Source organism: Eublepharis macularius, chromosome 3 (genome assembly GCF_028583425.1).
Source record: "Eublepharis macularius isolate TG4126 chromosome 3, MPM_Emac_v1.0, whole genome shotgun sequence".
Taxonomy (NCBI): domain Eukaryota; kingdom Metazoa; phylum Chordata; class Lepidosauria; order Squamata; family Eublepharidae; genus Eublepharis; species Eublepharis macularius.
Genome location: NC_072792.1, coordinates 164209960 through 164236635, shown reverse-complemented (window position 1 = coordinate 164236635; position 26676 = coordinate 164209960). Strand labels below are relative to the sequence as shown.

The following is a 26676-nucleotide window of genomic DNA, read 5'->3' as shown; positions in this document are numbered from 1 at the left end:
TTTTGTACCAAGGTTGTAGCTAGCTATATCATGTGAGAAAACACAAATAAATAAACTTCAAAGTCACAGATGCAGCTGCTAAAGGGACACGGGCCCAGAAACTTACTCGTCATCTTTTTTAAAGCAAAAGCTTTTTTGGTTTATTAATAATATCCAGTGTATGAATGAGTTTGTAGTTGACGAGAACAATATGCCGACAGAACAGAGCACACGTTCAAAAGTCTATCTTGCTCTGTCTACCATCACATTCATTGATTATAAGATGGAAAACCATGATCTGGATAACATGTCCGTCAGCTGCACTGGTTACCGGTTGAGTACCGGGTCCGGTTCAAGGTTTGGGTGTTGACCTATAAAGCCCTATGTGGACTGGGCCCAGCATACCTTCAGGACCGCCTCTCCCCATATGTTCCCCGGAGGTCGCTTCGATCAGCCACTAAGAACTTGCTGATGGTCCCTGGCCCCAGGGAGGTCCACCTGGCCTCTACCAGAGCCAGGGCCTTCTCAGTTCTGGCTCCGACCTGGTGGAACTCTCTGTCTAAGGAAACTAAGGCCCAGCAGGATTTGTTATCTTTCCGCCGGGCCTGCAAGACGGAGATGTTCCACCGGGCATTTGGTGGGGGCTAGGCTGTCCTCTCGCTGGCCATACCACAGAAGACCTTCCACCACCCATGCAGGACAATGCTGCATTTTAATATTTAATATTCTACACCCGCCAATTTTAATGGTTTTTATACGATGTTTTAATGTTTTTATAATGTTTTTACTGTTTTAAATTTGTTGTCAAACCGCCCTGAGCCCGTCTGATGGGGAGGGCGGTCTAAAAATGTAATTAAATAAATAAATAATAAATAAATGTCTATGCATACAAAGCAAATATATGCAAAGGAATATGATAATAATGAAGGTGCTCATGAAGACTAGAAAGGATCATTTATCAGGATACACAGGCTGTAAAGAAAGGTCATTGTGGCACTGCCAAATATATGAACAGTGCCGTCCTAAGTAGAGTTACACCATTCTAAACCCACTGACTTTGATGGACTTAGGAGGGTTTAACTCTGCTTAGGATGGCACTGTAAATTCCAATGGGAAAGGTAAGCAGCCGTTCAGAACAACACGTAATACCAAGAACCAGAAATAGCATTCATGTGTCTCAAAAGAGAACCAAGATTTATTTGGTGGGCTTATAAAAAGATGTTCTTTCAGCAACACTGACCAATGCCTTAATGGAACAGCTAACTTTCAAAGTCTGGGGGTTGGGGGATGATTCATTCTTTACTGAAGCATACAGAATAATAGATATCTTGGAATAAATCATAGGTTTCTCTTGGGCAAAGCTTTGCCTATCCTTAAACACAGCCTACCAGGAAAATTTCCTGCTCAAGCCCCTTTTAAATGAGTGGGAGCCACAGGCTTGAATGAAAATGTCTAACATAAATAAGGAGGGTGGAGGAAAGGGTGAGAGGCCACAACACGATATGTAAGCAAGAAAAGAGATCATATTTTCTGAGCAAGCTAATTGCATTTTTCTGCTGAAAGTTGATTCATTATTTTAACATTTATAAGGAAATGAAAGTCGACCATGCAGAAATATGACTAGAAGATGCAAATTACACTCGATACAGACAAATTTCTCAAGTTATTTGAACACTAATTTTTCATTGTGCTTAGCACCACATTACTTAGGGAATAAATGGCTATTAGCAACACGCTTGAAAAACATCTGAGGTTTGAAATACTGCAGCATTTTCAATTACCATTGATTCTCTTGTGTTATGATACATGATTTGAGGATTCATTTCGTAGACCAGAAAAACCAAGTCAGATCAAGATCTAACATATTTATGTTAATGCCTGACCCTTCCCCCACTCCCCTTTGTATTTTCCTGTGCAGATTTCAGATTAATCTCCATGTCAGAAAAACGATACATTCAGCAACCCTTAGGAGATGCAAATTCATGTCTTGAGCTACTTCCCCTACTCCCACAAACATACACATTGTTGAATGTGTATGTACGCATGCTGTACTTTTACCAGGCACGCTACAAGTATGAGCAACAGAACAAGAAAGCAGAGGAAGGGAATCTCGGGAATCTACAACAGAGTTTGTTTTCCCCTTCCTGTTACAAGTAGTTATGCATGTATGTGGCCAGAGGCTCATATAATGCCAGTAGCATAAGAGTCAGGCTGAGTATCTATTTCCCCTCCTGTTGCAGGAACTTAATCCTGGATGTGGGCCTTTTGGCCCAAAGGGCAACAGCCAGAGGGTCTTTGGCTTTTCATCCATAGCTTGCAACCTGTGGGCGTGAGTGTCCCAGCCCAATGGATACAGAATCAGCCTAGGAGTTGGAGTTGTACTATATATTTTGTAGCGGCTGTTATTTGTGTTTCTTTGTAAGGTGCTTTGAGTGTCCAGTAGGAAGAAAAATGGGATAGAAATACTCTAATCAGTAAATACTACTAGCTTCTGCACATGGTACGAGGAAGGAATGTGACTGATGAGTCTTTATGGGAGATTAGTATAGGTCAGGAAAAAAACCAGCATGTGCTGTTAAGGGGCAGTATGGGACAGGGTGGGGAGTTCAAAGGTACATGAAGATTGCCCTCTCTTCCATACAGCTCTTGCATGTATTGATAACAATCCACATGATACAGGATCAATCAGATTCCAGTGCCTTGAATTATTGGTCACACTCAAAGAAATCATTATCATTCACATAAGTAATCAGTCCTTTATTGGCATAAGAATACATAAAGTGAAGCATGACATACAGACCGCATTAGGTTACAATTAAATAAATATACCATCAAAATAGCTCTTTACATCTTATCAGAGTGCAGCTTAATAGCACACGGCTGAAATATAGCCACCTTCTCAGTTATATCCAGAGAGGAGTCATTCAGAAGGAAGAAGATCTTAGTGGGGTCAGAAAGTCCCATCTTATTTCCCAGAATTGAATTTAGATATTTGCTATGAATCTCTACATAAAAAGGACAACAGAAGAGGTTATGTGTGACTGTTTCAACACAACCTAGCTTACAGGGACAGAGTCTAGCCAAATATGGTACCTTTTGAAATCTTCCATATAGGATTGCAGATGGCATACCATTAAATTTGGCCAAAGAAAAGGCTCTGCATTGTTGTGGAATTTGCAGAGAATGGAGATATGAAGCCACCTGGCCTGCTTTCAGTGCAATCTCCAGACTCAAGGGAGAACAAGTTTTATTGGCCGCACTACAAAGATCTTGTGATTCAATGTCAATTCACATAACAATTTGTCTCATGAGCACATCAAATTGACTTATACCAGGCCAGGACATTGGTCTGTATAGTTTTAGGTGGGTAGCAATGTTGGTCTGCAGTAGAACAGCAGAATTTGAGTCCAATGGCACCTTAGAGACCAATATTATATCAAACCCCTTAAGAAACCATCTAAATTCCGGGTCAAGGCACTTATTCTTCCATCCGGCAATGTTCCATGACAAGATGTTGATGTTTGAGGATGGAAGGTCTCCTACCAGTCAATCAGACTCTGTTAGTCATTCCAGGGATTTATTTATATCGAAGAAAACGCTGCCATTCCTTGTAGACTTATGAGTAGGATTAACTACTACCTTATGATCACTGTTGTGGCTCTAGAAACCAACATGATTTTCAGGAGATTTCAAGAGTCAAAGCTACTTCTGTCTGAAGAAGAGAGCTCTGACTCTCGAAAGCTTACACCCTGAAAATCTTGTTGGTCTCTAAAGTGCCAATGGAATCAAATCCAGAGTCAGTACAGTCTACTCTGAACAGCAGCGGTTCTCCAGGGTCTCAGAAGAAGTCCCCCTCATCACCTTATGCCTGATATTGTTTTTCTTTTCACTGGAGAAGCCATGCTGTTCATATCATAATCATTTAAAAAATGCTAATTTACCATATACTGGGGAGATAATTGAGACAAAGTATTAGGAATTATTTTAATACTCAAAATATGTAATATAAGTATGTAAGTGTGAGATACAGGTATTATTACAATTATTAATAGTTAGAAATTAGCTAATACATTTTGAACATATTTATATTTTAAATACAATTCAGGAGCAAATTGACATAAAGGATATTGGTTATTTGCAGATACACAATAAAAGTGTTTATTACAGGGGACATTTTTAATTAGATTTCTACAAAAGATACATGCGGGGCCTTATTAAATTCCACATGATCATTAGCTTAACAACAATGGGCACAAGAAAACAACCCCATCTGCGAGACTTAAAAATTAGCTACCCTCTATAATAGGTTTCTGTCACCACATTTAAAAGCTTCCTGGTCATTGTTATTCTTTTTTATAAAATCCTTTGTCTCAAACTATTTTTAAAAACTTGATCTTGCAAAAAGTCCCTTCTGGTTAGCACGAGTGATTTACTGTCCTTGCTATTTTTTTAAAATAAAATGTTTTATAATTGACAACTCAAGTGCTGGACTCAGGAAATCAGAAAACCTAAACCTGTTAAAGGTTTAGGAACAGGGACAATGAAAAGCTTCCACAATTTTAAACGATTCAAGAATCGTACAGAATTCACCTGAGTACCTAAAATAAGACCTTTGTCAGGTAAATTTTGTTCCAAGATTTTCAGGTGAGGAACAAGAACATGAGAGGAAAGCCTAGGAGCCAATGAGTCGCCCATGGTGATCAGATAAGCTTCATGGGCTGAGAGAGTTTCTAGAAAACAGGCTGGAAAGATCTGTATTTACAGATCCAATTTACCAGGCAAAGAACTGTTCTTGAACAGTTCTGATAACTAAAAGGAATCTTGTGGCATCTTGAGGCCAAACAGATTTATTGTGGCATAAGCTTCTGTGTATCAGAGGCCATATCATTAGATTATAACATATGTTCTTAGTTGGCAGATCAGCACAGAAGTATAGGAGGGTACAACATAGCTGAGGCAGCAGTGTGCTTAGTGCTGTACTGAACTTAAAACAATCCATTATGGGAAAGCATTCTGTCCTCCAGCATCTGTCTCATACAATACAAAAACATTAACAACTCATTTATTTGGGATTATCTATACCCCCAAAACATGATATACATTTGCAAACATTATACACTAGTAACAAAGCCCGTTCTGGGAAAAAATACAACAGGCTCTAGAAAGGGGCAGGGGTGGGCACTGCCACTTGCTTCACTCCTGATCCCATCTGGGTGAAGGCAAGGGGTGGGCATTGCCACTTGCTCCTTTCCTGATCCCAGCTGGGTGAAGGTGAGGGGTGGGCATTGCCACTTGCTCCTTTCCTAATCCTAGCTGGGTGAAGGCAGGGGCAGGCATTGCCACCCGCACTGTTCCTGATCCCAGCTGGGTGAAGGCCGGGGGTGGGCATTGCCACCTTCTCTGCTCCTGATTCCATCTGGGTGAAGACAGGGAGCAAGCATTCTCACCTGCTCCACTCTTGATCCCAGCTGAGTGTAGGTAGGGAGAGGGCATTGCTACCTGCGCTGCTCGTGATCCTAGGTGGGTGAAGCCCAGGGGGCAGGCATTGCTACCTGCTCCACTCCTTTTCCCAGCTGTGTGAAGGTAGGTGGTAGGCACTGCCACCTTCTCTGCTCCTGATCCCAGCTAGGTGAAGGCGAGGGGCGAGTATTGCCAGCTGTTCTGCTCCTGATCCCAGCAGGGTGAAGGTAGGGGGCAGGCATTGCCTCCTGTTCTGCGCCTGATCCTGGCCTGGGTTTCCCACCACAGTGCACTCTCAGAGGGACAGGTTGCCTCTTATGCACTTCCCTCCATGTCAGCACCATCTGGGGGTGCACCAGGGTAGGAGGTAAGTTGTCTAGAACACACTTAGCCTTTTATATAGTAGGATAATAGTGTAACTTCATAGGTAAAGATAAAAGAGAGAGTCATTCAATCCTAACTGAGGCTAAACTAAAATTTTGGATACTGGAAAGATAAATAATATATTTGGCTGCCAGACAGAATGACTTCCAATTTTATATTGCCTGGGAATTTCAGGCATTTAGTGTGATAACAGGGTGACAATAAATACTTTTGATGGTACTCCAAGGTAGTTTTATCAATAAAGTAAACCATTATGTTTGGATTTTTGTGGCTGATATTGATATAAATAGGGTTTTACCCATATACATAAAGAGTGGCATGTTGCTTTAAAGTTTCTGTATTTTATGAAAACAAGAGGAACCAATAAAGGATGTTACTGTTAACGAAGTGGGTGAGTTGTATTTCCTCCAGCATCTGTCTCATACCATACAAAATAAATAAGCTCTGTTATCTAAATATAACAGGGTTAAGATCAAGGTCCTTCAACATTTCACAGAGGAAAACAGAAACACTCCTATAAATGTCTATTCTCAAACCAACGATCACTGCCTAAGACATCCCTCACCTCGACCACTGTCAAACACGGCTGAATATTCTCTCAGCTGTTTGTGGCATTCATTTACTCTGAAAGAACCTGTCCACTAATTTAAAAGTCAAGAAAGAGCTTGTTTTGTTGACGATATTCAGAAAAACTTAATTCCCCACCAATATGTTACCAGTAGTTCAAAAATGGCTTGTCCATGAGGCAGTGCTGTAGCAGAAATTACAAACACAGACCTAGGTACACAAGCAGTGCTCCCTTCCGTCATCACTGTACATAGGTTATAGGACTACAACTTCTAGTGCCTATGTCCTTGTTTGATGCTGTAATATATTTATTGAGCTGAGCAAAGGTAGGGGACTGGGAACGTCCCTTGCAAGAATAATACTCAGTAAACATATATCAACTGGCATTGTGTATGCAGTGCACAGATCTCCAAGGATCTTGAGGAGAGAAGTAAAAAGTACAAAAAAGAAATGAAGTGCAAAGTGTCTGTCCACAGTTGCCTGATAAACATAGAAACAGAGCTAAAAAGGAAAAAGTATTTTCAAGGTTTGTTGCCTTTCTTTCTTCCCTAGTCCTGAACCTTGGACAGCGACCCAGCCCACAAAAATGTAGCAGATAAAGGTATTTCCATCATTTACACAGCCTAAGACAGCAGTGGCCAATATGTAAAACCTGAGAGACCAGACACTCACCAGCTGAGCTGTAAAGGATTGGAACCTCTACCATCTTGCCTAGTAAACACCAACTGAAGATGACACAGACTACTACTACTACTACTACTACTACTACTACTACTACTACTACTACTACTACTAACAACATTAAATTTATATACCACCCTTCAGGACAACTTAACTCCCTCTCAGAGCAGTTTACAAAGTACATTATTATCCTCATGACAATCACCCTGTGAGGTGGGTGGGGCTGAGAGAGCTCTGAGAGAGCTGTGACTAACCCAAGGTTACCCAGCTGGCTCCAAGTGGAGGAGCGGGGAATCAAAGCTGGTTCTCCAGATTAGAGTCCCACGCTCTTAACTACTACACCAAACTGGCTCTCTTCCAGTTCAAAAGGAGTGAGCATTCTAGAGGCTACCTCTGGAACATCTTCTCCTTTTATGCAGAGAAGAATACATGCTTAGATTAGCAGGGATTTTGCCTCTTAAAATTTAGTTACTGGGTGGGGTGCAGAATACAGACAGATGGGGACACAAGCCTAGCAGCAGAGCCTAATTATTTTTAGTAGAAAGGAAGCAGACGCCACTCCAAAGTGGTCTATTCCCCTAAGGTAAAACATTTTTTAAAAAAACACATATACAAACATTTGGAAGGAGAAGGGAAGAAAATTAACACTATCTCTTGTTTTCTAGCAACTGACTCCAAAGGCTCTTGTTTATTTACAATAAAAACCTCTGCCTTTAAGTTCTGGTTAAACGACAATTTATGACTTTCCCCAAGCAACACAGTGTAACTCTGGTAATTAACAGCGCAATCTTAAAGCAGAGTTACATGCTTGTAAACCCACAAATTTCAGTGGGCTTAAAAGCATATAACTCTGCTTAGGATTGCACTAAGAACTAATATCCTGCTCTGAAGTTTATGAGCTTAAAAAGGATGTAACTCTTCTCAGGATGGCAAGGTTAGTGTAGTGATAGGCACTGTATAAAAAACACAATGATAACGGAGCTCAAAGCTTTATGCTTCAAATTAATTCTCTCAAAAGACAGTTTGACTCACCTTCTAAAATTTGTAGCATGGACACTTCAAAATGTTTTCTCTAACTGGTATATACATTTCAGAAAAAATGACAGAGACATAGGCCGTCGTCACACGGCCATAAATTTAGCGCCAAACTAGTGCCATCTCCCGCTGAACGCTCACCTTATTCCGGCTCTCTTGCGATTTTGCCATTCTCCCCAATTCACGCTTTGTGACTCTTTATGTCGTCTTTATCCACTTCCATGTGAATGCCCTGGATCGACTATGAATGCTTCACAACACCAAAACGCTCACTCTCCCTGATCATCTGTCTCACCTAACACTGATTCTCCTGCCCTACACTCCCACAAGCCCCAGCGCGACCCGCAATTAAGCCTCAAAGTAATTCTTTTTTAAACGTCAGCCTTATAGCGCTATAGCACTATTCTGCCATGGGTGGGAAACCTCTGCTACCTATCACGGTTGGCTTTTGGGTTGGCCCAGCACAACATTGGTATAATAGAAGAGTGATATAATGCAAATATTAAAAAAAAAAAATTAAAAGGGGCAGGATTTTTAGGGCCCTGTTTCTGGATGCACTTTGACTGACTGTCGAATTGCGCTTTTCCCTTTTAATGTGACTGACTGGAAGCGCAAGCAGTTGTCAAAAGATGGGAGAATCCGTTCTAATAACAATAACAGAAGAAACGATTTCTAGTGCAAAACTGACGAAATAAGGGCCTGTGTGACGACGGCCATAGTAGGCTGATTTCACATATGTTGGATAATGCACTACAGCAATTGTTAGTAACTGGATTTTCCTGTTTCGTACAGGAAAATTCAGTTGCAAAATGATTGATTGCTAAAGTGTACTGAGACTGCATTATCCAGTTACGTGTCCACATATTTTGATAGGATAAAAAATAAGTAGCAAATGAAAAACATGCCATTGGAATTACAGTTTCCAGAACTCTAGAATGCAATAATTGCAGTTTTTGTGGCTCCTGCCTGTTAGAAAGATGTATTTTGAAACACCCATAACAATACCAGAGCTAATAGAAAACTCTAATCTTTAAAAAAATGTTTTGTTCTGGCTGAATTTGATTGAAATACATCCACCTCTGCTCTGACTGTCAGTAAAAGCATCCATCCCAAATTTCATTCTGTCTAAACAACGCTCAAAAATAAAATGCAAGAAGGATCTGAGTGTCAGACAGATGGAACAGCTTCTGATTTGTCAGCGAACATTCCTTGCTTTCAGACTCCTAGTTTCAAACAGCTAATCTGGGTATGGCCACCATTTTTCACTGCATAAATATCAGTGGCCATGATGAGACATCACAAGTAACACTCCCAGCATCCTTTGCACCAAGGTCATCTTGTTACCAGTGTTTGTTGTACCACGAACCAAACTACTATGGTTTCTTTAATCACTGAATATGCACACCTATAGTATACAGCTCCAGTTGAATAGTGCTCCTTCAGTAACAACATTTTAAAGAGAGAATGAGACAGTGAGAAACAAAAACAGATTCAGAGGCAGAATCTGCCGAGTTCTACATACCCTGATGTTTTTAGAAAGCCGAGTCAGCAACCTGGCTTATCTTCTTCCATTCCTGTAACTTAGCAGGGCACAAAAATGCCCACAACTCTCCACTACGGAACTTTCTGCTCACACCCACAAGCGCACACATTTCTCAGAGCCAAGCTACAAGTGACGTCTTACACAGGTTGGCCACTTGTCAGCTTACCTCAAGTTTTGATGGGAAATGTAGGCATCCTGGTTTTACAGCTTGGCTCGCCATTACAGCTGCAAGACCAGGATGCCTACATTTCCCATCAAAACTTGAGGGAAGCTGACAAGTGTCCAACCTGTGTCAGGCGTCACTTGAAGCTTGGCTCTCACAGTCACAAAGATCCCCACCTCCTAGCAATGCTGTCCTCATTTCCCCAATATAATATGGAGATTGGATGAAGCACTGTTTGCAACATCAGCAAATGTAAAATAGATGACTGTTGCAATCCTATGTGGACATACTGCAGTCTAACCCCACTGAAATCAATGCAGAATAACTCTGCATAGGACTGCACTGTCAGTGTTGTCAGGCATACATTGCTTTATGACTTTATTAGCTCTTTCAAACTTTATAAGAAAACAAACTAACCCAATCAACAGTCTTGTGACTAACACGTTTTTGCTCTATTATAAATGGAGGGAAGGCAACGGGGAAGATACTGCTAGCTGACTAGCAGCAGTTGAATAAGGTCTGGGCTGTGCACACTTCTCTTCTGCTTGGCACAAAACTCCTATTTATTTCCTGCAAGACTAACTGTTGCAAGCATAACAGCTTAACTAACTTCACCTTACTTAGCAGTGATAGCACTCTTCTGCTTGAAATTAGTGGCTTGCAATCTACTCAAATAGCAATTTGACTGCCTTTCTAACTCACCAAAAAGGAAGAATATTTACAAACAAATGCGGCATTTCCCTCTGTTAGTAGAAGGAGGAAAAGACATGGCTTGTCTCTCTAACATTCGAGCCTTTTCCACTACCGCGAATGTGCATCAAGAATTCTAACTGGATTGTGTACACTACAATTGCTTTTATACCACCACAAGGAAACAGTAGTTTGAGCCAATAAATTCTGAGCATGGGACAACTTGATGGCATGCAAAATCATGTTGCTGATGTTAAGTGACGTGTGACCTACTCATGAGGGCTTTGGGACATGCAGGAACCCAGAAACCCACTGAACTGTAAGCATGCACCCAGCCACCTGATATGCTGTCTGTAGCTAATTATAGTGATTATAGTAAATAAATCATCACTGCTAGCATAAGGAGCGCTTGCCTCAAGAGAAAACCAGCATCGCGAGATTAAGTTTGACTTTTGGAAACATTGTTTGTGCATATCCCAAAATTCCTCCTTGAAATTAGTACATAGTAATATTATATATTTAATACCATTGAGACATCTGGCCTGCTTCTTTTTCTACTTCACAAAGATGTTTCATTTTCAGGGACTATGAGTTCTACACCCTCTTGTTTCATATTAATATTATGTGACATTCACTGACATTCGCTGACCTATAATCAAAGGATTATGTGTTTGGCCTTAATAACACAAAGAGCAGCAATCTGCAAAGATGCATAACTTTTCATGCTGGACAGCCACAATTAAACATGAAGGAACTCTAATATAGGAGACTCTTAAATACAAGGGAATTAATGTTATTTTAACAAGAGTTAAAGAAAACATCTTTATGTAAAAAAAAAATGACCACTCCAACCCTCAACTGCTATAATCTTCTCCTTTCACAAATGACACTGGCTGTACAGTGCCCAGTCAAACAGCACTCTGTGGATACTGGAGCGGAGTTACTAGTAGAAGTGTAGTGGCTATGAAATGATGGTGACAGCCAACAGGACAGGCTTCATATGAATGGGAACTTGCTTCCTCCAGGGCAGGGTTCCCCAACATAGCACCCGTGGCCACCATGGCACATGCCAATACTTTCCATGGTACCCACCAAGCTGTTCAGAAAGCTCCCTTCCTCAAGCTTTCCTTTGTTTCTTTTAATTCCTCTTCTGCAATGCTTTTGCAAAGTGTGGCAGCCATTCTGTGTTTGGCTCCACCTCCTGAGGCAGCCATTTTGGGGTGGCACTCAGCACTCCCTCTCAAAATTCCAAACATATCCACAAGATCAAAAGGGGGCGGGATGTGCTAATGTAAAAATAAATTAAAAACTGAACCAAACACACTGTTCTTTAAAACTACTACTGCAACTAAAGCACCAACAAGTGGCAGTAGAGCTGTCACTGAGTGGTTCTACCGCAAAGGATGTAACCACCTCAAGCTCGCATCAGATTCCAAAAAAGCCACTCAGTAGCTCTGCATCTGCAAAGTTCTGTGGCCCCAGCAGCGCTGCTCTCACCATCCCTTCAGGAGCCCTCAATGAGTTGGGATAGGTGCGGCCTACCCCACAAGCTACTGCCGAAAGGTAGTAAACCTTCTTCATTCTGCCCCTTCACTGATACTGACTTGTTTCCACAAAACAGAGCTGAGGGAAGGGAAAGAAATGGTTCCAGCAAACATGGAACTGACCAACAAGCACATTGGCCAACCAGCAATAATTTTATCACCCACAAGGACTGTGTTTGCAGGTTTCCTTCCTGTGCACAGAACATATAGCATGAATTGCTTTGCTGAGTTCTATTGTTCCAAGAGTTTTCCTGTCAGAAACTGTATTCACAGTTGGGACATACTACTGAACAGTAATGGATTTTCTATCAAGTGTTTTGTTTTGCAATTACAAAATGTGTGTGTGTGTGTATCTGTGCGAGAGAGAGAGAGAGAGAGAGAGAGAGAGAGCGAGAGAGAGAGATTTTCTGTATAACTGACAGCTAAATACCCTCCATATGCCCAGCCCGAAGTTTTCAGTGCAATTCAAAACAGAATGCCCCTCTTTTAAACCTGTTGACTTCAAAGGACTCAGAAATGTGCAACTCTGCTATGGATTTTACTGCTAAATGCCTATGAAACTGGACCCTTTCTGCTATATTTATGAAATTTGTCAGAAAGGATGCTTTGGGTCCCTGAGCATATCATCCAAATTGGAAGTGGAAAGGCAAACAAAAATTAGAGCTCGAAATGTTTAGTTAATTTAAGGAGAAATACTAAGAAAGTTTACTCAGAAGTAAGTCCTATTTTTATTTAGTGGCCCTTTCTTCCAAAAAAGCAAGAGTTGCTGTCTCAGTTGTCTATATAACAGAACAGTTTCTTCTGTATCACTGACACCCCCTCCAGCGCCTCTCCAGTGCCCTCGCACCTGAGGCCACCGCCTACGTGGCCTCTATGGGCGCGCCAGCCCTGTGTGTATACCTTACCTTTCAAACACTGTGACAATATTTGGACTCTATGTTAACAGCTGCAAACATGTGTTTTCTTGTGAAGAATGCAAAACTTCATATGCAAGTGGTACGAATGGGTGTTTCCTTGCATTTCTGCACATAGATACAAGCTACATACTGTGTTCATTTAGGATGTGTACTGCTGATTCACAACCTAATGAAACTGGAGTTTATTATGTAAGCAAAGACTTCTCCACCAAACTGCACAATCAATCAATCCATCCAGCTGTCTTAATTTATGGTGTTCTCCAAATAGACAGACAGTTTAATATAAGTTCTGGCTCTAAATGACTGTACAAGTTATGAAGCTTTGCCTGTGAACCTTCCAGGGAAATATGCAAGTTGTTCCCCATTAATCACAGGAAGATCATATTTTCACAGCACGTATTTTCGCCTTGTCATAACATATCACCTGCCCCATATACCATGCAGCGGATACACAGATCTACCATTTGCCCTGTAACAATTAGCTTATCATTTCCCGCCCCCCCCCCCCACTATGTTATAGGTTCAGAGAAGGTTATATGTTACGGATATCATTTAGAAGGCTATTTCTATTGATGATATTCTATATAGGTACTTTTGCATGCCTACTTAACTAAATTTTAAATATCACACCAATAACACATCAAAGCAACAAATCCCAGAGCAATGACTCAGGCAAGACCTTGGAAGTTCAAGAGACCTCAGTGGGTTTTTAGTAGCATCTCAAGTCACGTGGCCTCACCAGACCAAATGCTGCTGTACACCTACCTGCTATTGGTAGGACAGAACTGCAGAAAAGTAGAGGTACAGGCGGCAGACCCGGCCCACAAACTGCCCTGATAGATGCAGGGGCCTGCTTCTGAATCTCTAGCTGCTTGACGTTCTAGAACTCTGCAAGCAATCTTGCAGACTCATAAAACAATACTTTAGGCTTTTAATATATGCTTGATAAATAAATGATAATAGATTTAGAACGTGTAGAACTTGTGGGCATGTGAGGAGTCTGGCAGATACAGGAAGACACCCAGTAATGTTGGTTTTCCAGGAAAATTTGAATTGAAAAGTTTTCTGGATGTTTTTCTGTTTCAAGTTTAAATAATTTAAATAATGTTAGCAAAAGAGGGCAAATACCACATACACCAGCCTGGCCCATGTAAAACGAGATGGCTGATCTGCAGCACAACAGACTTAGCACATCTAGAAAGACAAAAAAGATATTTAAATATGTGGGGAGGAAAAATACAATATTGGACTTTCTATCCCACATGACTGAAGATGTCTTTTCATTTGTATGACATAAGATTAATAAGATAACTGTAGGGGAATAAAAGCTGTAATCTTTTTACTTGAGGCTAGCTTACTCCCTTTACATTTGTGAAGTGCTAATCATTCCACACCTACCATAACACAAACTTTTATTGCTCCTACAACTTTGGTGAGAAGTCATTAAGATTCTGCTTCTGCAAAATGCTACAGCATTTGGGTCAAGTCTAAACAGATTTTTTTCTTCTCACCCTGCAGAGGGTTTAAATTTTTTTCTTCCCCACCATAAACATACCAACTTCACAAGTTACAGACATAATGCCTCTGAATACCAGGCCAACAATACAAAAACAGAGAAAGAAAAGATGCTCCTTCTCTTGTTATTGGTGTCAAATACCCTCTGCTACTATAACCAGGGCGGCACATGGCCCACACGATGACACCACTTCCTGGAAAGGGTAGGAGGACCTGGCAACACTAAATCCAATGTGTGTGTGAAAGCAGACTCTCTCTTCATGGATTTAGAACAGCTTTGTTCAAATAATTGGCCTTGTTGCAATGATAGCTTTATCATTCTCTAACTTGTCTTAGCTGTGCCTGTAGTTATCAATCTCTAAGCTTCCCCCAAGACTATATTTTTTTCTTCATTGCACTTCATTTCCCTTCTTGTCTTTCTGCTTTTTAGAATTTCACTTGCTGGTCTTCCTTTTAACCCACCTCTTTTAAATAAGGAATGAGCGGATACAACTCATTCCTTTCATTTCTTTTTTGATTCTACATGTAATTGTTGTTATTAATTTTTGGTCCATCTCATTTTGTCCCTGGTTTTTATTTTCATTCATTTATACCATTTATATGCCTATGCCAATTTTATATCATTTATGTGTCACTGGTACATAAATAACACTGAAAAATGCAGGCATTTTTATATGAAAAATTCAGCATGAGGAAACAGAAAACAGTGCAAAAGTTAAGGGTTATGGGTTTATTCTACCAAGAGGAATGAAAAACTTATATGGGCATATTCAAATCTAACCTTTAAAATTAGAATTCAAGCTCATCTTTACTATTAGGGTGCCTTCGGGACCTCTAATGAGAGACGATGGGGGCAAGCCTAAGCAGGTATACTCAGAAGTAAGCCCCATTTTATTCAATGTGGCTTACTCCCAGGAAAGTGTTCTTAGTATCGCAGCCCAGGTCAAGATCTTTTTGAAAGTTCCTAAAACTTTCTGCTCTGGTTGAATAAATGGTAAATGGTAACACTTATACGAAAAATCTTTCAAAGCTGATTTCTCTGAAGATTCAGATCAGCTGCAAACACTGATATTAAAAAAATTAAAAGAACAGAAATAGCAAAATAATCAAGAAGGCATCCAGCAGCAATATAAGCTAATTATGAAATAGCCCAAAATGCAAGCTAAAACGGAAGGTTCTCATTAGCTCCATTCTAGAGGGGATTTCATCAGGACCTTCCCAGCAGCTCTTGCAGTGCATTCCTAAACGCCAGCAGCTTATTCCGCACATGTTGGATAACGCACTTCCAATCCTCTTTATACATCATTTGGAATGCATTTTTTCATGTGCGGAACAAAAAATCCACCTCAAACGATTGATAAAGTGCATTGAAAGTGCATTATCCAACGTGTGCAGAATCAGCCAGAGTGACACGCTTGTCAACTCACTGACATCAACAGACTTATTAGATTGCAACTTTTCGTAGACTGCACTATTAGCGAACAGAGAAGTCCCATCAGGAGGCTTGCTGTCTGAGAAGAGCAGGGCCCAGTGTGTGAATATTAACAATGATAACAGGGCTATACCAAATGTTCTCTAATTTCAATATTTACTTGTCAATATAGTCGCTGAACTTGATAGCAGAAGAAATACTCTATGTGCATTTACATTGTTTCATTATTGTTTGATGTCCTCTTGTTTCCCTAGCTACTTCCTTTCGACATTATTTTTTTTCCCGTTGGCTCTCTCCATCCTCAGATTCAGACTTCTTTGCCATTTAATCTGATTGTGGTTGAGCTCTCACGGTTTTGTTTGCAAATATCCACAGCATCAGCTGCAGCACCGTGCCATCAAACACCAAACAATGTATTCACTTCATTTACACCCCGCCTTTCTCCGCAATGGGAACACAAAGTGGTTTACATTGTTCTCCTATCCTTCATTTTATCCTCACAACAGCCTTGCGAGGTAGGTTAGGCTGAGAGAGTGTGACTGGCCCAAGCTTCCATGGCAAAACGGGGATTTGAACTGAGGTCACTCAGATGCTAGTCCAGCAGTCTAACACTGGCTCTCATACAAACCAAACAGTTTATATAGCCAACAGGAATAAATAATATTCCAAGAAAATGAGGCCAAGGGTTGTGAAGGCAAAGAAGGAAATATCATGGAAATATGGATTAGGGCACATTATATTTGGTGATACACATGTTTCCTAGTGAACGCTGTATGAACTTTACTGTAGTTTTTTTCTAGCATGTTGTATAACTACAAGGTGCTCCTTCATCTTTGACAGCCAATTAAAAATAGCAGACAGTATCAGATAAATGTTCTCTAATTGTTAGAATGGGCCACTTAACTTTTTCCATCATCTTTACTGATTTATATCTCTTATCTTACAGTTGGACATAGTGTTAATTTTTGGCCAGGCAGAATGTCACATGATAGAAAATATGAATAATTAAATCTCAAACAAATCATAGTTTATGCTATCGCATAAAAAAAGATCTTAGATAGCTGCATAGGATAACATACAATAGTACTAATGCAGATAGTAGACCAAAGTTAGGGCTGAAAGAAACCTCATAATGATCTAGGTGAAAAACTTAATTTTGTAATGTATGTTACGGGAACTTCAATGCACTTAAACTTAGATTTAATTGAGAAATGTTAGGAGACTTATTTCTTCTTGCCTTTATCTGCACCATCTTTGTAGGTTTTAATAAGCATTTATATTTTGATATCTTGCTTTATTTAAAAGACTAGAGTTTATTTTAATAAAGAAATTATTAAACTCTTAAGAGGAGTCTCTATGTCTTGGTGGGGAAAGCACTGCAAGAAGAACCCAATAAATTATTTTGTACTGACAAACTGTTTCTCTAAAAGTAGTAAAATCTGTTTTCAGGTCTCACTTCAAGGTCTAAACACTGATCAGAATTTAAGATAAAATCTTTAATCTGGACATCTGGAAGCCTTAATGAGACATGGATCATCATTCCATCACAGAAGATGAAAATAGGGCTGCGAAAAACAACATCAAAACGATACAAATGTGTGCACAAGTGCCAAAAGGCACACAAAAAATCTTCAGTTATTACCTTTTTTTTTTAAAGTAAGCTAAAAGGAGAATGGGGGCCAATTTGGCACCTGATCTGAATTCTCCTCCCCACACAGGTGCTTACAGTGCAATCCTAAGCAGAGTCAAGCCCTTCTAAGCCCATTCAGGCCAATGGTTTTAAAAGCATGTAATTCTGTTTACAGGAGGTCTAAATCACTGACCTTCTAGTTGCAGCCACTAATTTCATTTCAGCTCTAACTACCATCAGTTGTTTCGCATTCCAACTTCTACTGCAAAGAACATTTTCTATAAGTAAACACAGAGCATCCCCCTGCAGTGAACAGCCAATGTATATACAACTATCAATGGAACTCACGCTCACATTAATCAATGTGACAGCATTAGCTAAGGCTGTAATCTTATTCACATTTACATTTACTTTATGATTTCCAAACATGCAGGCATAAAATTTGGCTGTCATGCAATCCCAGTTTTCCTTTCCGTACCTAACTCCTCTTGTTTCTTCCCTGCACTTCCCCACCCTCACCCCATGCAAATTATTGCACAGAAATTTCAGCAGGTGGAAAGATTATTTGTTCTTTATCTAAAGACTGTAAATCAAACAGTGTAATCCTAAACAAAGTCTCACTCTTCTAAGCCCACTGACTTCAATGGAAGGGTGTAATTCGACTTAGGATGACACCATAAAACTCAAAATACCACACTTGCTTAAGCATATTTTACCCCCAAAGTTACTAAAGGAGCTTGTTTTAATACTAGGGCAGACTTTTTATGTTGAGTATATACTCTTTATAGCTACTGAACCTCATCATTTTAATTGCTTTCCTACAGATGTTGACTCCTACTAGCATTTCACTTCTGTGCCTAGCTGTGTCAATATAACTTGACGACTTCAAGTGGCATAAATCAAAGAGCGATGGATAACCAAATGACTCACGTTAAGTATTTAAAATACAAAGGAAGAATATTAGTGAGATAGAAAGTATACCTCTTAGAGCCATCAGAGAATATTTCAGATTCTTGTCAGGTAGCTTCATGTAATCACTTCTTTCTTTTTTTCCCCCTTACATGGAGGATGACTTTAACCCAGTCACATTACAATATGGAGATTGTTTCAAACATCCATATTCTTAATCGTACGGTTTAATTCAGAGGTACTTACTGATAAGTCAGTTTGGTGTAGTGGTTAAGAGCGCGGGACTCTAATCTGGAGAACCCGGTTTGATTTCCCACTCCTCCGCTTGAAGCCAGCTGGGTGAACTTGGGTCACTCACAGCTCTCTCAGAGCTCTCTCAGCCGCACCCACATCACAAGGTGATTGTTGTCAGGATAATAACAACACACTTTGTAAACCACTCTGAGTGGCCGTTAAATTGTCCTGAAGGGTGGTATATAAATCAAATGTAGTTTTGTTGTTATATCAACAGACACACATGCACACACCAATTTAGGCTGAAATTCTTCTTCCTAATTATTTAAACAGAACAGCATTTACAGTGCTTTTTAGAATTACTGTACTAACAGTGGAATCCTAAACAGAAGTACCCTCTTCAAAGCTTGTTGACTTCAATGGAGTTAGAGAAGTGTCACTTTGGTTAGGACTGCCAGGTAAAAAACGATACATGTTATAATCCAATTTTGCTGAACTCTGGCTTATCCTGAACAGAGCTGGTTTGACAGTGGGTGAGGGGAAGACACTGTAGGCCATCCTGCCAGTGTCACATGAAAATTTACTTGTATTCTGGCTTTCACATTCATGTTTCCAAGGTACTTTGCATATTGCCAACACAGCCTATGGCTGCTTGATCTTGACTTCAACCCAGGCTTTTTTAACCATCTCTGAAAGTGCTCAAAGCATTTCTAATTAACTAGGCTGTGCTGAAGGTGCGCAGTCAATGACAATCATTCTGCATTTTATTCTGTTAATGGTCCTCACATTAGGGTGAGGGAATGCATGGTGGACAACCGCCAAAATGAAATCATTGCTGCTGTTATGTAAGGTGGAGTCCAGCTGTCATACACCTACTTCCTCCCACACTCACACAGACACAAATGGATGTGACACATACTGGTGTGATTCGTGATACTACTACTCTCTCGGTCTCAAGGCACTGTGTGGTAGAAAACAGTACATCTCTCCTTTCCACCATACCATATTCCTAGTTGGATTCACTACTGTTTCCAAAGGCACAAGTCCTTGCTCCCACATACCATAATTTCTCCACCTCCCTGCTCTTGCAACAGCCCAATATGCCCCCTTAATTGTGTTCGCGAGGGTCGCCCTGCTCCTGGAACAGGATGGGGGACATATCAGGATGCTACAGAAGAGAAGTGGGGAAATCATGTACTACAGATACAAGAGCTTGATCCAAGCTCATCTTCTCCCACAAATCTTAAAATATCAACTCCATTTAAAACATTAACATTGAGCATTAATTCCTATTTCTGACTGCTGGAAGAGGGCCTGTTTAATTTCCTTTCTCTTTTGCACCTGTACTTTCCACTCCTCTCCGTCCTCCATACACTGGATTCTAGGCAGAATACACTCTGTTTTGTAGGCTACAACTAAAAGATTATGTGTTTATTTTCTTTACTTTATTTATAGTCCACCTTTCTCCACTGGGACTCAAAGTGGATTACAGAATATAAACAATGCAATCAGGCATCGTAAAACAACCAGGGAACAATGCAACTGGACTAGGATTAGAGAATTGGAGAACAATGAGATCAACAAACTGCCTGGAGCTAAGGTATACAGGCAGGCCATTCCACAAAGTGGGGGCCATCACTGAGAATGCACATGAATGGGCAGCTGCCAATCTTACCCATTTACAGGATGGCATTTTTAGAAAGCGTTGTTCAGATCGGTGGATTTGTTGGTTCTTGAAAACTTCTAGACAGGTTTACATATACACTTTTATCTGCGTATACACAGAAATCTTGTATACATACTATATGCTTTGCATCCAGTAGCACCTAAACACTAATTACATTTCAAGGGGTTATGAGCCTTCGAAAGGCAGAGCTCCCCGAATCTTGCTCTTCTACTACAGACCAACATGGCTACCCATCTGATACTATGCATTTGTGTTACATACAATATAAAGATGTATTTGTTTATAAAACATCCCCACAAGGGCTACAGTTAGAAAGGACTCCAATATTGGTTGCAAATATATTAACAGCAGTCTCTCATCCCAGAAATATGTTTTTTTCCAATTTTCATCCTAGTTCCCTATCTTACATTTTTTGTTGAGATTGTGGAAATTTTGTATTTTTGAGTCTTATACTTTTCATCTGATATGTATTTGTCATATTGAACAGCTACATAAATGTTTTAGGAAGAAGACAACAATCAAATTATGCTGTTTTTTTTTTTAAAAAATGCATCAACTTGTAACAACAAGTAGTTTGCTCCCCTCACAGGGTGATTGTTGTGGGGTAATAATAACACTTTGTAAACCGCTCTGAGTGGGCATTAAGTTGTCCTGAAGGGCGGTATATAAATCGAATGTTATTATTATTATTATTATTACACAAACTTTCTGCTTTCCTAACACCTGAATTCTGGCTACAGAGATGAATTTGCATCCAGGTTGTACCAATTCAGATGGGGGCTCAACATGATACAATTCTCACCCCATGAAAACTAGCAAGCCAGAGAGAAGACTAGGTTAAACTTGGAGGGGGGAGTTTGTTTTGGCATCTGGATTGCTTAGTGGAAAGAATTCCCCCAGGGGAGAAGCAAGTCAGTCATATGAGAACCTATTTGCATTCTGAAGTGGTACCCTCAGAACACTTTAGTACAGCAGTGAGAAGTAGACCGAACATCAAAACATAACCTGGCAAATTACATTCCACTAAGCCTCATATAAAGGGACAGGGCATTTTTCTCCAGACCAGCTGGCAACCCTAACTATCTGTACTCAATATTTTTCTAATTTCCTCTCACAGTAGTCATAGTTCACAAAATGGGCAGTGGTATATAGAACCAGTGACTTGGAAGAAAGCCTCCATGTTCTCACCAGCAAATGTCATGGGATAGCAGCAGAGAAAGACACACATTACAAGGCAGCGGTGAAGGCAGGACTAGCTGCTGGCTGTCCAGGTACACCAGGCACAGCTGCTTATATCAGCGGCCCATATTGGACATGCCTGGTCAAGTAAGCAGTGTCTACACAGTACTGACTCAGACACCCTCAGCCTCTGATGCCATTTTGTCATATCCTCCAGTAGGTCTAAGGAGGCCCATCATTGTCTAAATAAGGATCTCCACAAAGCAGCAGCCAAACTCTTTTGCAAACCACCGCTGGCCACTGCTCCCCAAGCCACTTTGCAGTCTTCCTCCAGCAGATATCCAAGATCGGAAATTTGCATCCACCCAGCGCATCAATCTGTTTTCACAATCACTTGAGATTAGGACTCTGCATAAACATGCACTGGAAGAGCAAGACACACATTTGAGGTCACTACGCAGAAGCCTCCAGATTCCATTCCTGCCAGTTACAGAATAGCAGGTTATGGGAAAGACTCTTTTTTCTGCTGGAGACTTTAGATTGAGAATGGTGTAGTAACACAGTAACCTGTTTTGCACTGAATCGGGTCAGTACTATGTACGTTGACTTTCTAGGGTCTCAGGTAGAGGCTTTCCACTTCATATACTACTTAATCCTTTTTAGCTGTAGATGCCAGGGACTGAACCTGAGACCTTCTGCATGCCAAGCTAATGGCTGATTCCGCACACGCTGGATAATGCACTTTCAATGCACTTTTATCAATCATTTGAAGTGGATTTTTTGTTCCGCACACAAATGATCTATAAAGAGGATTGGAAGTGCATTATCCAACATGTGTGGAATCACTAAATGTTCTGCCACTGAGCCAGGGCTCCACCATCGTAGTTCCAAGTTCAATCTGATAGGTGTCAGCAGGTGTTGGGAAAGACCTTTGATGGACATCCTGTTGAACTGATACTCATTGGAGTAGACAAATGAGGGCTAAATGAAGCAACTAGCACATAAAGGAGAAGGCTGGTCCAGAAATCTTTGCATCTAACTTTATGAAGAGGAGGTTATGGCTCAGTGGTAGAGCACATGCACTTAATAACACTTTGTAAACCGCTCTGAGTGGGCATTAAGTTGTCCTGAAGGGCGGTATATAAATCGAATGTTATTATTATTATTATTATTATTCACCGTGAAGGAACCTGGATCAATTTCAAACATCACATGTAAGAAAGATCAAACATCACATGTAAGTGGAGAGCTATGGGCAGCCAAAAAAGTTACTACCGAGGTTAATAGATCAATGGCCTGGCAGAGTATATGGCCCTTTTTAACGTTCACAATTTACTAGTACTTTAACCACCCAAGGAAAACACTATTGATTTTATGTCTTTGCATTCTTATAAACCTCCAAAGGCTCAGCTGGGATGTTTAAAGTTACTAATGAGAAGTCTTTCACTACCTTAAAAACTAACAAAACTACACTCCAGGATCTACTTAATGCATTTTAAGAAGTGGGCTCTAGTCCACCTGCTGGAATAAAATTTTGTTAGCCTTTTAAGGTGCCACCAGAACTACTGTTTATTTTCGCTGCAACAGACTAACACAACTAAAGTCAGTGATAAATCTGCCTTGTACAGTGTACAGAATGCAACTCGCTCACCACTATCCTCTTACAAATACCCGACATCATTCACTACTATCACTCCGACTTTGCAGTGCAAACACACATGCTCTGCTCAGTCCCATATTTCTGTCACTCCCACACACATCCAGTGCCATTAGAAAATCCTATACATTTTATAGAGAGCTTCTGTCTCTACTCTACACATTTCTCCTCACTACTACTCATAAAACTGCTGGTACATAGAGAGAAACCCTTGATATTGCACAAATCCAAAATTGGGCAGGGAGGAACATACTCTGGTGGGAGTCAACCTTTACAGCAGTTGCAAGTCATATCCAAAGTATGGCAATTATATAGCACACATGTAACCTCTCACTTCTTTTCACATGATTCTTTTCTCTAGCTATGAATCAGCCAGAAACACAGCACAGATGAAGCAGGGAAGAATAAACCCCTGTTTTTGTATTGTTGCCCAGTCTACAGATCCCCCTGCTCCCTGTTCAGGTGTGCCACAAATGCCAATGGCACTTGTGTTGCACACTCCACAAATATTACCTCCGCTGTCCCCTTCTCTTACTACAAGCCCCACATGCACATAACCGTACAAATCTGGACAGACGCCACCCACATCCTAATTTCAGGGGTGCTTTTAGCCTAGCCTACCTCATAAGGTTGTTGTGAGGACAAAGGGTAAGGATAAAATGTGCATCACCTTGGAGGGAGGATGGGATAACAACACCTTGGAGGGAGGATGGGATAACAACAAAACCGAAGTCTAGAGATTAACTGTAGCAGACAATATCTTCCTCATTCTCCACACCCACATAAGGTTGCCATACTCCAGGTGGGGCCTGGAGATCTCCAGGTATCACAACTGATCTCCAGGCCACAGAGGAGAAAATGGCTACTTTGGAGAGTGGACTTTACACTATTATACCCTACTGAGATCCTTCCCCAAACCCCACCTTCTCCAGCCTCCATCCTTAAAATTTCTAGGAATTTCCCAACCTGGAGCTGGCGACTCTAGGCTACCTGTGCAGTCCAATTTTCTCGACGTTTTTAGCTTGATTCCCCCCCTCCCCTTGCCAATTTTCTAAGCCATGTTTTGGAGAACATAATAAGCCCCCAAGAAACACGTCCTTTCTACCGCCCCAGCCTCCCGCTTCAACTGCTTCGCCTCACCCAGCCCCAAGCCCCTCCATTCCCCAAGCCCCTCAAGCCCCGCCTCGCTTCGCCGTCCTCCAACCCGCCAAGCCTCCCGCTTCGGCCGGGCGAGCAAAGCGAGAAGCGGCGCAACAGGTTCAACTCCTCTCCTCAACTGCGCTTCTTTGACTTCTGCCTGTCCCCGGAGTCCGGCCCGGGGCGCGGAGGGCAGAGGGAGAAAAGGGGAGACGTCCAACCCGCCCTCTCCTCTGCCCCTCGCCAGTACACCCCACCACCGTTGAGCAGGACAGCAGCGCCTTCTCCTCAGCCTGTTGCAGCGCCTGTCTCAGAGCGCGCGCCGACGCCTTCCTCTCGCACCACCCTTCGCATTTCTGCCCCATCCCTTCCCTGGCGGGAAAGCCACTCACGCGGGGTAATAAGCGTAGGGCGCCATGCAGTTCTCCTCGCAGGGCTCCGAGTCCATGAGCAGATAGTCCTGGCTGTCGTTCCTCCTGGCTCCGCTGCCCGGCGAGCCGCTTTTCCGAGGCTGGCTTTGGCTCATGATGTTGATTCCCCCCTTCTCGGGCTCCTCAGGCAATCCCAGCCGCTTTAGGAAGGGACGAGGCGGCTATTCCCCCGCGCCACAAGGGAAAACCAGGCGCAGAGGAGGCGCGACTCTCCTCAGAGCTGAGTTGCTCTCGCCGCCCAGTGGCCCGCGGAGAGGAGTCCAAACCCTAGTCTGCGTTTGGGCGGCTCGGCGGCCCCATTTTGAGGCAGGGGAGCCGCGAGGGGGCTTCGGGAGCCCCAGAGACCGAGCCGGAGCCAAGCGCGCAGCCCCTTTCCTTGCCTGGGTCGCGCCCGCCAGTCCATGCAGGCTGCTCGCAAGGCGCGCCAAACAGCCCCTCGAGCCACAGACTGTGAGGAGAGGAGGCGAGGAGTTACTATGTCAACCAGCGATAACCACCCTCCCAAGTCGTCATGATCCAACCAGCCCTTGCAAAAAAAAAAAAAAAAAAAAGGCCGGGGAGGGGGCTTTAAAAGTTTATACGCTTCCCGCCAGCCAGAAAAAAAGAGAGAAGAAAATCGGGAGAGGAAAAAAAAAGTTCTAGCCCTGCCCAGATATGCACCCTCGGCTACTCCTTTCGGTTGCCTGCCACCCACACTTGCAACCGTTATGTTTTCGTCTTACGCTGAGAAATAATAATGCATCGTGAAAAGAAAAACCCTCAGAGGCATCCTGTTTACAGAATGCTTTCAAGGACCTAATATGTTCTTAAGAAGGATGCTTTTTAGAATAATCCTGTGTAAATAAATCGGTGCTCTTTGGAAACCAGCTCTTGTATTTGAGGGAAGAGAGATACCACACTTGTTATCATGGCTGGCGATTAATCTGCCTTCTCAAGAAACAGGTTTAACAAGTCTGCCTTGTTTTTTTAAAAAATCACTAATTCTGTTTAAACAATAGCAGGACTTTCATGTAAATGCAAGGATAAGGCTTGTAGATGAAAATATATTTCAGCCTCATGAGAAGTGGATACCTAAAAAATTGTGTTTATCTGGACGTGCCAACAGATTTGTTTTCCCCTTGGCATGTTGATTATTAGACATCTGGTTTTCTATTCTGCACAGCCCTCTGGTTCAAAACTGCAGGATGATTTGGCTAAACTATTATTTAATAGTAACAAAGAGTTGCTAAATGCAAATCATCAAGTCCCCATAACTCACATGCCCCCAAAGTAAGGGAAACACCTGTGCTTCCAGCCCACAAGTCTGCTAAACCTGCCCTTAACACACTCCCAGCCCTATGCATGCATGCTCAATAGTAGGAAGCTTCAATATGTTTGATGGGACCTACTCCTAGGTAAGATTTGCAGAGGACTGCAGCCTCTAGTAAACATGAGACAGGAAAGGTAAGGGATCTCTGTGTCACTTTAAATACCATTCATTAATTGCTCACCATGTTTAAGATTCACAAATGATTAATTAAAATCGTGCTTGAAAAGTACACATCTTTTCAACTCCCTTCTCCACCCACTCCCCACTTTGAAGGCGTACTAATTGTACTGATTTTAGCCTACCTTATTGCATTGACTTAGATTTGCCTACTTTATTGTCACATTGCCACGTTTCATATTATTTTTAGGCAAGTATCCTCAATTTTGAAAGAATTTCATTTCCTTTTACTAGATCATATCATACCACAGATAGTTACGGCTGCGATGTTGGTAAAGAAGTCAGAGATTGCGCAGGATAGCCTTTCCTTGGTCTGGAGTTACTATCAGTCTTAACATTAATCTTTGGTTTTAAAAAAGGGAACAATGGTAATACCACACGAATACCCTGAATATTCTCTGAATGTTTCTTCTGAA

The 26676-nt window shown here is 41.5% G+C and overlaps 1 protein-coding gene across 1 annotated transcript in view; it reads right to left on the bottom strand.

Annotated features, from left to right (window-relative positions):
* Positions 1-24869, bottom strand: part of TRPC6 (transient receptor potential cation channel subfamily C member 6) — a 110929-nt gene extending 86060 nt beyond the window's left edge. Inside the window, exon 1 of the mRNA XM_054973969.1 lies at positions 24736-24869. Coding sequence (XP_054829944.1) covers positions 24736-24869 — 134 coding nt within the window. The remainder of the gene's footprint in view (positions 1-24735) is intronic.
* Positions 24870-26676: the final 1807 nt, after the last annotated feature.